Consider the following 13,605-nt stretch of genomic DNA (forward strand, 5'->3'; position numbering starts at 1 on the left):
TCAGTCTCGAGATGTGCCAAGACATACCTCAGATGATTTTCAGCTCTACTTGCAGCAAAAGGTGATTCTGAAAAGTACTGGCTCAGAGGAGCTGAGCGCAAATACGCAGTAGTGTTTTTAAGTTTCTATTTATATGAGCTGGTCTTTCATATAGATTAAAAATAAGATGAATTATTGTTTATTGGTGTCATTATTATTCAAAAATATACATATGTTTGATATGAATACCTACGAGTTATTTTAAATAAATGACAAGTATCAAAAGCAGATAGTATCTGCTTCATCCTAATTTTCTGTGCTTCTTGAAAGGGCCTAAAGTTAAAAACCTGTGTGGAAGCTGTGAGCAAAGCACCATTTTCCCTGTCAGTCTCCAGTCAATCTGCTGCCATCAATAAGCACATCCCCTAATTAACTAAAATAGTATTCCATCAATAGCCATAACTGGCCAGTGCAGGAATTGATGGGAGCAAGGGTTGAATTGACTTACAAATGCCTGACGGAGACATTTCACAGACAGGTAAAGAGTTTATCGTTTCTGAAGCCAATTGACTAAAACAGCCCCGATTCTGCAAAGTGCAGTTTATGGTTTGTATTTTTCTGGGAGCTGCATTGTCTCAACAGATCAATTGCCACTCCACCTACATCTCTGAGGCAAACGGTTTGCATTTAGAAAGTCATTATGTTGTCAATTGAACATCCTCCCCTCCCATGCTTTGCGTCGGGGATGTGCGTAACGAAGTTTGCAGTCATTACAGTCGCTGAATATACTAATCTGGTGATGTTTCCTTTCCCTATCACGTCCTGTTAGGGCTGACGAGTCTCACCAGACAATCTCCTCCATTCAGGAGTGGTGCCACCAAGTCTGTCCTTGCTTATCATTAACAATCTGCAAATAAACAGGACAGCATACATTACATCACTTGCAGCTCCGTGATCAATTCCAGGAATGTCTTTGAAGCTTTGCTTAATGAACATACACAGTGTGGCTGTTGTGTGCAGTCAGGGCATGAAAGTCCCACAAACAAACACCTCCATGCATTTCTTTTTTCTTTTATAAAACTATTACATGCTCAAATAAAGTAAACTACACCTATAGGTTGTTTGAATTAGATTCAGGGGGAGGCTTTTCCACCTAAATTCCTTTACAAAGCAGCATAGCTGTAGATTCGTGCACCACCAAAAGGTTACCAGCCTCCTGCCACTTGTGTGGACAGGGCAGATTTAAAACACGAGTCGTCACTCGGTACTTTTAGAAATGCACCCACGCACACCGTGTGAGAAATTTCAGACCCTCTCCAGTCAAATCTACTCCCCCTCTTCTTTGATTTTGATATGCATGATCTGAGTGGATGCATAAAAAGGGAAGCGCTGACAAAGTTTGCTTCATCAATCAGTCACGTCAGCTCGGACCTTTTTATAGCCTCTCCAAAGTCCCTGGGAGCCCTAACCCTGTAAAAGTTTATATAGTGTATTGACCATCTCCTACTTGCTTAGCTAATGAAGCCAGCTCAAGAGAGCCTGAGTGTCAACACAGCTTCCTATTTGATGACACCTTCCACTAAATTGAAATGTGCTTCTAATGGGGCAGAGTGTTTAAAGAAGAGTAAAGCCCACTATCTGACACAACCCTGACCCCACTCACCTAAAAGGAAGGGGTTAGGGTTAGGGGTTTAATGCCATGTGAAGGTGTACTGGCTCTCTTAGCTGCTGCACTTTGGAGAGATTTTTATTTTATTTTTTTATTTTTTCATTTAGTCTGATGCTGCTGCAGCTTTTCAACAGCGTTGCATTTGTTTTGTGTAACAAATCAATAGCACACAGCACATGCCAGATCCCCTTGCCACCCCACCCAAGGACCGCCTTGGGGAATACTGTACGTGCATCCACGGCGCTCGGTTTCGTGCCGTTCCGTGTCTACGCAGAGTAAGGCACGGTTACACTTCATTTCGACAGACTCAGACCGAACTCGAATTAACGCAAACCCGCAGAACTCCTCCAAACAATTTTTTTTTATTTTTTTGAGAGAGAGCAACCGGTGTGAGATTCAGCTGTAGCTCTGTCGTTATCTCCGCCCAAGTTAAACCCCGAGGCTGCAACTGACATGTTCAAACTCCAAACTTCAAAACAATATAGGCGTCCATTATTGTTTTATGTGCAACAAGTTCATCACACGTTTTAATAGCTGGCATGTGAGAATGGATGCGGCAAAAAAAAGAAGAAGAAAAAGATAAAACGCCACCACCTAAAAAGAAGGATATCGTGGTCCCTTTTTGTCAGTTTTCTCGTGAAGCCCCCTCACGTCCCCACTCACCCACCTTCCACACCCTCTGAGGACTTTGTGACCCACGCCTGGATCCACGGAGGCAGACAAGAGACTGGGAATTGATGACCAATGTTTCTCCTCGGTGGCTCACCTCTCGCTGCACTCTAGTTTGCTCGTGAATTTGTGGCAAAATTGCATTTTGCAGATAACCGCTTTGCTCCGAGGGCAATATCATTTCACGGAATAACGATAATAATAAGATACGTCCTTTTTATTAGTGATTACATCCTGCTTAGTCCGTATCCATGGCCAAAAAGGACTGACTGCAACCCAGATGGTGATGGGATTACATATTATAGTGGATGAAAAACAGATTATGACAGATATGGTCAGCTTCTAAAATAAAATGAAAAAAATAAATAAATAAATAAATAAATAAATAAATACACTCGAGCATCCTGTCCCACAGAGAGACCGAAATTGTCTCCCTGAGACAGTCCTAACCGGAAAGCGAGGCTATATTTAAACGCTCAATTGATTGGGAGCAACTCAAAAACAATTGACGTTTTTAAAGGATAACTGATGATCTAGAAACACAAGTAAACACATCACTGAACTCTGCTCCGATTCAGGATAACGCGTAAAATTTCAGCAAGTTCTGTAAAACAAAATTTTGTAATTTAAAATTAGAAAATGAAAAGTGAAACAACTTAGGTAATTGCTCGGATCATAATCTTAGGCAAGTAAATGCGCAAATAGTCTTCATAAAATATCTTTTAAAAAAGAAAGAAAACTATAAGCTGATAATATTTTTTCTCAAAAATACACAAAGTAATTTAAAATATGAACTAAAACAAACCATTGCGAGGGGTGTAAAACGACTCTTTGTTATTTTATTAATAAATAAATACAAATTGCATATTTATGTCTGATTTCTAGAGGAGAAATACTACAGGAAATGTTCATGTAGGTTACCAAAACTTGCAAAAATAAAAAAAAAATTATAAAAAATAAGCACAGATCTGTTTTCTTATTGTTTAAAGCACCAGGGAACAGAACAGAGAATGGGAGTGAGCACGCAGTCAGCAGCGCAGCAGATCGGTAACATCTCCCCGCCTCACAGAGCCTCTCTGCCGGGCTCGACTCTCACAGACCGGCCGATCGCGCAGCTTGTGCAGCTAACGATGTTGACATATTCACACAACACCCGACCGAGCCAGGGGGTTGGCGTTTCACGGCGAAGCCCCTCTTTTTTCCCCGAGTTCCAAACACCTTTTTATAAGTCTGAAAGTCTGTCCCCTCCACCCGACCTGTCAAAACCACGCCCACGCAGCCACCCAATTGGTCCGAAAGCGTCAAAGAGCCAATCAAACGGAGCGCTGCTGGTTGTAAGGCGCAACACATCCACACTGTATGAAGCCCTATGGGCCACAGAGGCGCTAGGAAAATCACGGAGCTGGGACCTTACCTCCTTTCTCTCTCTCGCTCGCTCTCTCTCTCTATCTCTCCCTCTCTCTCTCTCTCTCCGTCGGACTCCTGTCTCTCTGCACACGTCTTTCTCTCCTGAAAAGTGTGTGTGCGCCAAAGGAGAGCGCAGGAATAAAGCGTATGTGTGTGTGCGTGTGTGTGAGGGTGCATGTCCGGAGCGAGTGAAGGCAAGAGGGGGGGATTATTCGGCGCTATCGAAATATTTCAACACGTCGCGCTCTCGCTGCAGGACTGAAGCCAATAAGAAGGAGCCCATTTTAACAGGAATGCCGATATTGTAAACAGCAGCGGAGGAAGAAAGGAGAAAGAATGCGCCGCGGTCAATTAAGAGACTCACCCATGTTGGTTTGATTCGAACTTAATGTCCGAAAAGGAGCAGAGAGGTGTCCCGATGCGCGTCAGCCTGCGGAGAAAATCGGCGTCGCAGCGCTCCTGAAGATTAATGGAGATCATTTTTGCTGTTTTGCTTTGCGGACTTACGATCAAAAGTTAACAAAAGGACAGCAGAGATTTTGCCCGAAACTCGTCACAAATTGTGGATGTTTGTCGGCGTCTTACTGAAGGAGGAGTTCTAATTTCTTACGTCTTTTTTTTTTTTTTTTTTTTTTTTTTTTTAGTATATAGATATATATCTACACATATATATATATTTTTTTAATTTTTTTTTGGTTCAACTTGCTGCTCCTCTCACTCAAAGATATTTCTAGAAATATCGCCTTTCTCTGTACCAACCCTATTTGCTGCCTGCACTTGGATGAACTTCCTGATGAGAGATCCAGTCATACAGGGATCAAGTATGGCATATCATCCGTTTATACCTCACCGGGGTCCGGAATTTGCCATGAGCGCGATGCTGGGTCACCAGCCGCCTTTCTTCCCGGCCTTGGCGCTCCCTCCCAGCGGTTCCCTGTCTCTACCGGGCGCCCTGGGGAAGCCGATTATGGACCAGCTGATGGGAGCCGCCGACACCGGCCTGCACTTCTCCTCGCTGGGGCACCAAGCCGCGGCCGCTCACCTGAGGCCTCTGAAGACTCTGGAGCCCGAGGAGGAGGTGGAGGATGACCCCAAAGTTCACCTGGAAGCCAAGGAGCTCTGGGAACTCTTCCACAAAAAAGGCACGGAGATGGTGATCACTAAATCCGGAAGGTGCAATATTCTTTTTATTATTATCATTATTGTTACTGCTATCATTATTATTAAAACTCATATTTCTCACGATATTTTAAAGATGTAGTCTGTAATTTTTTTACACAGCGCACTTTAATCTTTTTCTTTCTTTTTTTTTTGTTACAGGATTCAAACTGTTGTAATTTCCACATAAATGACATGCAATCACGACCTTAAGATTGTTTTCACTATAAACTCTGACAATTAGGTCTCCAAATGATAAGCTTTAGCATTTGTTTTGGTCCCCAGTAAAACAGCAGCTTAATTTATGAATGAAGTGGGAGATTTTTAGTTTGCTCACTAAAAACTTTATTCATAATAGCAAATATTTATTATAAAAAAATATACACATATACACGCGACTCCTATAGAATTTATGTACAATCATTTTCAACTTAATTTATGAAAACCTGCATTCTGTCTTTCACAACTCTTCATTTAAATGCTAATGTTTTTTTGTGCGTCAAACTCCAGCAGAATTTTCTTAGTCATCGTGGCGTGACAGCGTGCAAAAGCTTTGTGTTTCTACGTGTGTGTGTGTGTGTATGTGCGAAGGCCTTAAGTGGCAATAAAAAAATCAAAGCAACATTCCTTCAGTATTTTAATTTCTGTTGTGGGTATGTTGTGCTTTGAGAAAGGATGAATTCATTAAGACTTATGACAGCACAGGACTTTAATTGTTACGCTGATAGATTTGGATTAGACTTGCAAAACGCAAAGAAAGTCACGTGCAAAACTGAAATCCAGTTTCTGTGATTAGATATGTTTATCTATACATATTTCTAATCGCTTTTATTTATTTCCAGGCGGATGTTTCCTCCGTTCAAAGTGAGGTGCACTGGTCTGGACAAGAAGGCCAAGTATATCCTCTTGATGGACATCGTCGCAGCTGACGACTGCAGGTACAAGTTCCACAACTCCCGCTGGATGGTGGCGGGGAAGGCCGACCCCGAGATGCCAAAGAGGATGTACATCCACCCGGACAGCCCCGCCACGGGTGAACAGTGGATGTCGAAAGTGGTGAACTTCCACAAGCTCAAGCTGACAAACAACATCTCCGACAAGCATGGATTTGTAAGTTCAACTAATGTATGTCCATTTTTACTATTTATCAAATTACTCTCTCTTTTTTATGTGTAAATGCGCGTGTTGTAGAATGCATAAAAAAATCATGTAAACTTTTTTTTTCATGCCTTAACATTTTCATGATTTGTCATATTTTATGTTTTTAATATTTTATTCATTTGTATTTAAAAAAAAAACACTGAGTATGTTGGGCTTCGAAAGGAATCACTTTTCAAGTCCTTATTTTCACCGAATGCGCTCACTCTTTTTATTTCCGCAAAACTGAGATTTTGCTCAATTTACATTGGACTTCCTATGCTCAGATTCTCCTGACGATGTGTGTGCTTGTGTGTCTGTGCGTGTGTGTGCGTGCGTGCCTGTGTGTGTTATTTCTGGTTTTGCAGACCATACTTAATTCCATGCACAAATATCAGCCTCGTTTTCATATCGTGAGAGCCAACGACATCCTCAAGCTCCCGTATAGCACTTTCAGGACCTACGTGTTCCCCGAAACGGACTTCATAGCCGTGACTGCTTACCAAAATGACAAGGTAAGATCAGCAGGTTTTCTTATTTTATTTTTTATTTTTATTTAGTTGTTCAGTTATCGTTGCACAGTCCCGATCAGATCATTAGTGTGTCTTCCGATTATCCAGTGCTCGTCAGACGAGATTTCTTTCTCGCTTTGTGTCGCTTTGTTGTCATAAAATATGGAAGACGACAGATTTGTTTGATGCAGAGAGCTGTGACTGTAGTTGTGTGCATATGTGTGTGGGGTGGGGGGCGAAAATGTAGCGTGGAGGGGTGCAGTTTGTGGTAGGAAAGTAATAATTCTGAGGAATGTTATATACAGGTTACCTTTCATTTATTTAATCACGTGGAAAGGATTTGGCTGTGGCTCAGCCTTTTTCTCGCTCTGTTAGCGTATTTAAGCGAGTGTGTGCGTACGTGTGTGTGCGTGTGTGTGCAGAGCTAACAGGGCAGGGGGTTGGAAATGACGAAAAAGAAGAAAGGGGGGACTTCAGTGGGAGAGAAGAAAAGGGAGAGGCACTTTTGACAGACCGTGCTGCATTGGTAACATTGTATTCTCCAAAAAAACACGCAGTGCAAAACCAACCAGCATATCATCTCAGCAGTTTTGTGAATTGTTGGAAAACCTTTTGGCACCGCAACTCTGACCTCCTTTAACCAATAGCTGCGGGGGAATAATTTTTCATAAAAGCTACAAACACACGGAGAAGGGGCAAAGGGGGCCAAACCGTGCATTTTATGCGCTTTTACGCACGCATGTACTTATATATTTTTTTGCTTTCCTTTTTTCTTTCCTGCAAAAGCCGCCAAGGTTTTACGTCGTCCTAAGCACTACTTTTATTCTTATTTATTTATTTATTGAATTCTACATTCCACTGTATGGAAGTTTGAACGACGCGGTTTTAGCAGCTAGTCTGTTTACAAACACTTAACGTGTGCATTAAAAATATTCCCAGCTCAGACACAAGCACAAAACTGTGAAATTATATCCAAATAAGTATAGATGATTGGTCCCGTCATATAACTTTTAAACCACAAAGGTTTCTTTTAGTAAATGCAAATCAGGTGCAAATTCAGTTTCTCCTGCACCCCTTCACGTCCCCCCAGGTGAGCAGGGGAACTGTAAGCAGTCCCAAAGTGCGCTTATGCCTTCGGCCAATCGTGGATTCTGTCTGGTGTTGTTTTATGAAAGTTGTCGCTTTGCTTTCTACGTTAACATGAACACACGACTTTGCTTCTTTCAGATAACCCAGCTGAAAATCGACCATAACCCATTTGCCAAAGGATTCCGTGACACCGGCAATGGGAGACGGGAAAAAAGGTAAGCCAGGAGGGGAAATATACATTAATCAAAAAGAGAGGAGGGGGAAAAAAAGCAAAGACGCCTTACACTGAAAGAGAGAGGGGATCATGGTGGATTAAACCATGCGTCTAAGCTTCCACATTAACCCCCCGGGGAGTCCCCGTCTTGTCTCACTTTCATTTAAACGCTAATTCTGAACGTCTTAACCTCTGTAACACCGGGAAAGTAATATTTGCCCAAACAAGTTTCCTCTGGATCTGTGGGGTTTATCCTGATGCTTGCTTCTGAGTGAGAGCCGTGTGACCGGCGCCACCTGTAATAACCTGGACACTTGTGCGCAGGAAACAGCTGGCTCTGCAGTCTATGCGATCCTACGAGGAGCAGCAGAAAAAGGAAAACGGCGCTTCGGATGACTCCTCCGGCGAGCAGGCTTCCTTTAAGTGTTTCGGCCAGGCCTCATCTCCCGCCGTGTCCACAGTGGGCCCCCCACACCTGAAAGGTAGGCCCCACCGCTGCTCACAGCTCTCGTCACAAGCCATAAAATTAGCAATATAGGAAGATTTATACTGTTTACTAATGCCTTGTCTCAATTAGTGACCATAAGCTGATTGTAATTGAGTTGGTTTGTGCTTGCAACAGATAAGGTTCTGGCTGTTTATTGGAAATGTTATTGGAAATGTATAATGATCATCAGGATATATATATATATATATATATATATATATATATATATATATATATATATATATATATATATATATATATATATATATATATACTCATCTAATGACGTGTTTCAATTGGTTTTAGACTATTCTGCAAAAATCCATTCAAAAAGCCCATTTAACCTTATTAGAAATAGCATTATGCTCAGTGCATAATAGTGTGTTTACTGATAAATGTTCTTTTCCTTGTGGTGGGGGACAGACAGCCCTAAGTGTAGAGCATATTTTTATAATTATGAAATAAAGAGAGGAACAATGATTTGCAAGTAGAAATGAACCAGCCCAGAGATAATTATCAGATTATAGTTTTGGTCGATTTTTCATATCAAATACTTAATAATTTGACCAATCCCATTCCTTTAAATGTATCAAATCTAATAAGTCCCACCATTTTCACTCTACAACTACTTTGAAACACTCACTTTTCTTTTACTTTATTAAAACCAGGTAAAGATTGAGGTACATTGATGGTTAAAAGGGGAAATTCTCAATGTCAATTGATTTTTTGATTCAGAATTTACTTTTATCAAAGAAGCTAGTCTTTTATGTGTTATGGCTCTTTGGAGTCAACATCAGAATCAGTAGGGCTGATCTTAAAGGAAACCAGGAATCAGTATTGGCCTGATTTATTTATTTATGTATGTATTTATTTATTTATTTATTTATTTATTTATTTATTTATTTATTTATTTATTTATTTATTTATTTATTTATTTATTTATTTAGTGTCATTTTAGTTTGGCCCTTCAGTTCATGTTTTTAATATCCATCATTAACATAGCAGTGATGGATATTGCTAAGACACCCAGTATCTTAGCAAAAATAATTTTCAAAATAGTTTCAAAACTAAGCGAGTCTGGTTGTTTAAAATAACCTAAGTTAAATATGAACATAATTAAATGATTACACATATAAATGAAGAAAAAAAATTAACTGCATTTGTATTTTAAAATTAGGAATGTTAAATTTAGCTAGCATTTCAAAAAATATGTGCTAACCCATCAGATTTAAAAAAAAAAAAACATGGACCAACACAGTTCATGACAGCAACAAGAAGTAAAATTTAACTAAATCTTTTTTTTTCCCCAAAAACTTGAACAATCAATCATTTTTATGATTATTGTACCTTAGCTTCCACGTTTTAGTATAGGACAGCATAGCATACCAAATAAAACTCCTGAAATTGTGTTTTGGCTTTTGGCGTTGGTGTGCTGCTGCAGCGATTAGCACTGAGCTTCAGGTGATCGTCCATCACAAACTCTGTGGAAGTGCCCCATTGCCCTTTGCCGAGTCAGCAGTAATGTAACGTTCTGCTCATTCTCCCACAGATTTCTGTGACAGCGAGGAGGACAGTGACGACGAGAGCAAGGATGGCAACCATAAAGACGGTCCGGACTCCAGTAAGATCTCCACCACCACGGGGGACGGAAAGGATCACGAGGCCAGCCCGGCTAAGGGACATCCCTTCGGTAGCAGCGACTCCACGGGCAGGAGAACTCAGAAAAGTCAGGCGGACTCTCGGCAGAGTCCCATCACCGTCATCTCCAGCACCACGCGTTCTGGGGAAGAACTCAAGAGTCCGAGTCTGGACCAGTCCAAAACAGACGAATGTAGGTCAATAAGCAAGGACAGCTTCATGCCTTTGACTGTTCAAACTGACAGCGCGCACATGGGCCACAACCACTTGCATAACTTTGGATTTCCGCCGGGCCTGACAGGACAGCAGTTTTTCAATCATCTGGGGAGTGCGCATCCGTTCCTCTTGCACCCCGGTCAGTTCAACATGGGGGGCGCGTTCTCGAACATGGCCGCTGGAATGGGACCCTTACTAGCAGCGGTGTCTTCGGGAGGGGTGAGCACCATGGACACAGCCAGCATGGCATCCCCTCCACAGAGCTTGACAGGGGCACCGGGCCTGCCCTTTCACCTGCAGCAGCATGTCCTGGCATCACAGGTAAAACATATTTTCTTTGATTGGGAACTTGAGAGTTTTTTGGGGTTGTTTTTTTTTCCCTGCAGCTCAGCAAACCGTCATCCATGGAGGCCAATAGTGGTGCGTTAGACAGTTTAACACTTCTAGTTTAACTCAAGGATTTTTGCAGCAGCTAAAACATAACAGGTTAAATTTGATACCGTTAGATCCATGAGTGCAGTGAGTCTATTTAGTCTTTCACATTATTATTATTATTATTATTATCATTATTATTATTATACATTTTGTGTTGTGATTTTTTCCACAAATTCTAACAAATAATTGTATGCATTCATTACATAAATTCTATTAAAATGATTTATCAGCAACTTATTAATTTCAATCAGATCAGCTGTGCAACAGGTGAAATATCTCATGGCCTAGGACAGCAAATTTTCCATTCACATTGCGTGGCCACCATACTCCTCTATGCCTAAGTTGCAAGGACAGAATACGACAGCAATGCATATTTTTTTGTAACTAGTTGGATGTGTAACGTCAGAAAGGTTTTAGTCTATGTCTCTGGTTGAAAGGACTAACTTAGAAAACCTTTTGTTGGCATATTTTGGTCAGAACTCTTACTTTTGATTTTTCGCTAGAATTTCATTTTTTTTTAACATGGCTATGAAAGACATATACATGCATATGCTTATTAATTCAGGGTATTAGAGCTGGGGAATGGTGCATTAAAATGCATCGTCAGCTGGGAAGAGGAAACATCGTCATGTTTTAAAGGGCAATAAATTTGTCTTTCTCCGATTCCTTGTCAAACAATCGCGATAGCTGCAGCTTTACTGGAATCTCGGAGAATAGGCTGAGATTTTTTATTATTATTATTTGCATTACAAATGCGTAAAGCAAACAAGGAAAAAAATATGTTTACGTGGAAGCTAAAGGTATATATTTGCTGCATGGAGAGGATTTAAGAAAACCAGACAGTTTTCAGCAAATAAGAAGAAGAATTGGCACATATTCTCTTTGGATCCACCTCTTGTGTAGCTTTCTTGTTTGACACGCAGTTTCGGTTTATCCGCAGGGCCTCGCCATGTCACCGTTCGGAAGTTTGTTCCCGTATCCCTACACCTACATGGCAGCAGCGGCCGCCGCCTCGTCCGCTGCCTCGTCCTCGATGCACCGACACCCGTTTCTGAACGCGGTGCGCCCCCGCCTCAGGTACAGCCCATACTCCCTCCCCATGACGGTGCCGGACAGCACGCTGCTCACCACCGCCGTGCCCCCCATGCCCACCGTCGCAGGGGGCGGTGGTGGGCCCGAGCTGAAAGCGGACGGGCTGGTTCCGGCCAGCCCCGCGGTCACCCTGGACTCCTCCTCGGAGGTGACCAGCCACTCCTCTGGGATACCCTCCGCGTCCCCGAAGGCCTGCGCGGAGAAGGACGCTGCCAACGAGCTGCAGAGCATCCAGCGCCTGGTGAGCGGACTGGAGTCCAGTCAGGACAGGCCCAGGAGCGGATCTCCTTAGCCCCTCCACACCCACAGCCCACCTGCTGCTCCTCTGGTTGCTGTCAGGAAAAGTGAACCGTCATGACGGTGATGAAGACTCATGCAGGTTTTTAATAGAAAAAAATAAAATAAAAAACACAAACTAAAAGCTTTTAGTTTCTGAAATGCACTTTGTTTATTACACATCTAAAATGTATATTTCTATCTCCTTCTCGGCTTTTTTTCAATTTTCGTTAATTTAAGCTACTCTTATTTTTTCCTATTTTCTGACATTTGAATACCGTACAAGTATTGAAACTGAAACGCTGGCATGGGTGTTAATTATTCAGATTACGGAGAAGTTGCTGCTGTGTCCTGTCTCCTGTAACTCTTAAAAAAAATATGCACTCTGAATTGAATTGACTTATTCACGACCGTTTTGACCTACCTTTTTTTTAAATATATATAAAAATACTGCTGTATTTTCTCGTACGCCATGAATTCATAGATTGAGCGATTGATGCATGCCCTCGAAAATTAAAATCCGACTTATTTTTAATGAATTAATTTCCCTTACTTTTTTTTTCTTTTAATTAGATTAGGAATTAAAAATGAGTTTCTTCTAATTATTTCAGCTGGGAAAGGTCTACTGAAAGAATGGTGCTCCGGGACAAAATTAAGGCGCAAGCATGCGGAATTAAGGGAAACAGAAATTTTAAGTAAATATTGAAAAATAAAAAAAGATGAATGGTAGTATTGATCATTGATGTAAATAGGGATATATAAGATATTTATGTAATTATTTGATATTGTTATTGCGTGTAAATACAACGGAGTAGTTTGTTTCTAGGGATTTGTTCTTAATTTATTGTTGATATACCTGTGTAAAGACAGTTTGTGGACTATTACCCTATCTGCATTTATATTTCCCTTTAAAACACGGACTTCATATCCCAACCCCCTTAAAAAAACATCCTCACAGAGAGATAGTTATTCACACTAATGTGCCATTGTATTTTCACCTGTCCTTGTGTGTGAAGTGCTACTGTTTAAAGCGAATGGAAAAGCGACAACGCACTGCACCAATGGCTTGAAAATAAAACACTTTTTTTCTTCTTTTTTTTTGTCTTTGAGAAGTGTCGTTGAAGTGTGACAAAAGTGAATTTATTTCTCTCTTGTTTATTTTTTTAAGAAAAATCTCTTTTCTTTTCAAAAAAAAGTGCCGCATAATCGAAAATATGAAGGTTTTCTCTCTGTGTGTTTTTTTTTTTTTTTTGTGTGCGTTCCTTAAGTTGTCTGTGGGTTACGTTGTATTGGAGTTATGTCTAGTTTACATCATCGACATTGTGTTCTTGAAAGTTTCAATAAAAAAATATTGAAATGCTGTTTTTGCAATGGTGTGCGCCTCGCCTCTGGCAGAAAAATCGCAGCTTTTTTTTTTATTTAAAATTTTGCCTCGTTTAAATTATGAAATCTTGATGTAGAAAGCATGAACTAATTTAAAAAGTAATAGTAAGTTGCGTGCGAAGAATCAAGTTGAGGTGCGTCTAAAATCGCTGGAAAAATCATTCCAGAGACGAGTACCTGAGGATCGCCAGAGCGTTTTATTTCTCTACTGCCACAGGGATGACTCTTAGGTCAGGATATGGAA

General features: G+C 41.0%; 1 protein-coding gene across 2 annotated transcripts; it reads left to right on the forward strand.

Annotated features, from left to right (window-relative positions):
• Nucleotides 1–1,301: 1,301 nt before the first annotated feature.
• Nucleotides 1,302–13,340, forward strand: tbx3a (T-box transcription factor 3a). Of its 2 annotated transcripts, none has more exons than XM_014997831.2 (7): nucleotides 1,302–4,897; nucleotides 5,725–6,007; nucleotides 6,388–6,534; nucleotides 7,759–7,835; nucleotides 8,159–8,316; nucleotides 9,871–10,496; nucleotides 11,551–13,340. In XM_014997831.2, exons 1-7 carry the CDS (start codon nucleotides 4,506–4,508, stop codon nucleotides 11,992–11,994), a joined length of 2,127 nt encoding a protein of 708 aa, XP_014853317.2. In that variant the 5' UTR covers nucleotides 1,302–4,505; the 3' UTR covers nucleotides 11,995–13,340. The 2 variants fall into 2 exon arrangements, with proteins under 2 accessions (XP_014853317.2, XP_014853318.2); XM_014997832.2 differs by having other exon boundaries at nucleotides 5,725–5,992.
• Nucleotides 13,341–13,605: the final 265 nt, after the last annotated feature.

This window comes from Poecilia mexicana, unplaced genomic scaffold (assembly GCF_051168715.1).
Source record: "Poecilia mexicana isolate PSO_F unplaced genomic scaffold, ASM5116871v1 scaffold_12, whole genome shotgun sequence".
NCBI lineage: Eukaryota > Metazoa > Chordata > Actinopteri > Cyprinodontiformes > Poeciliidae > Poecilia > Poecilia mexicana.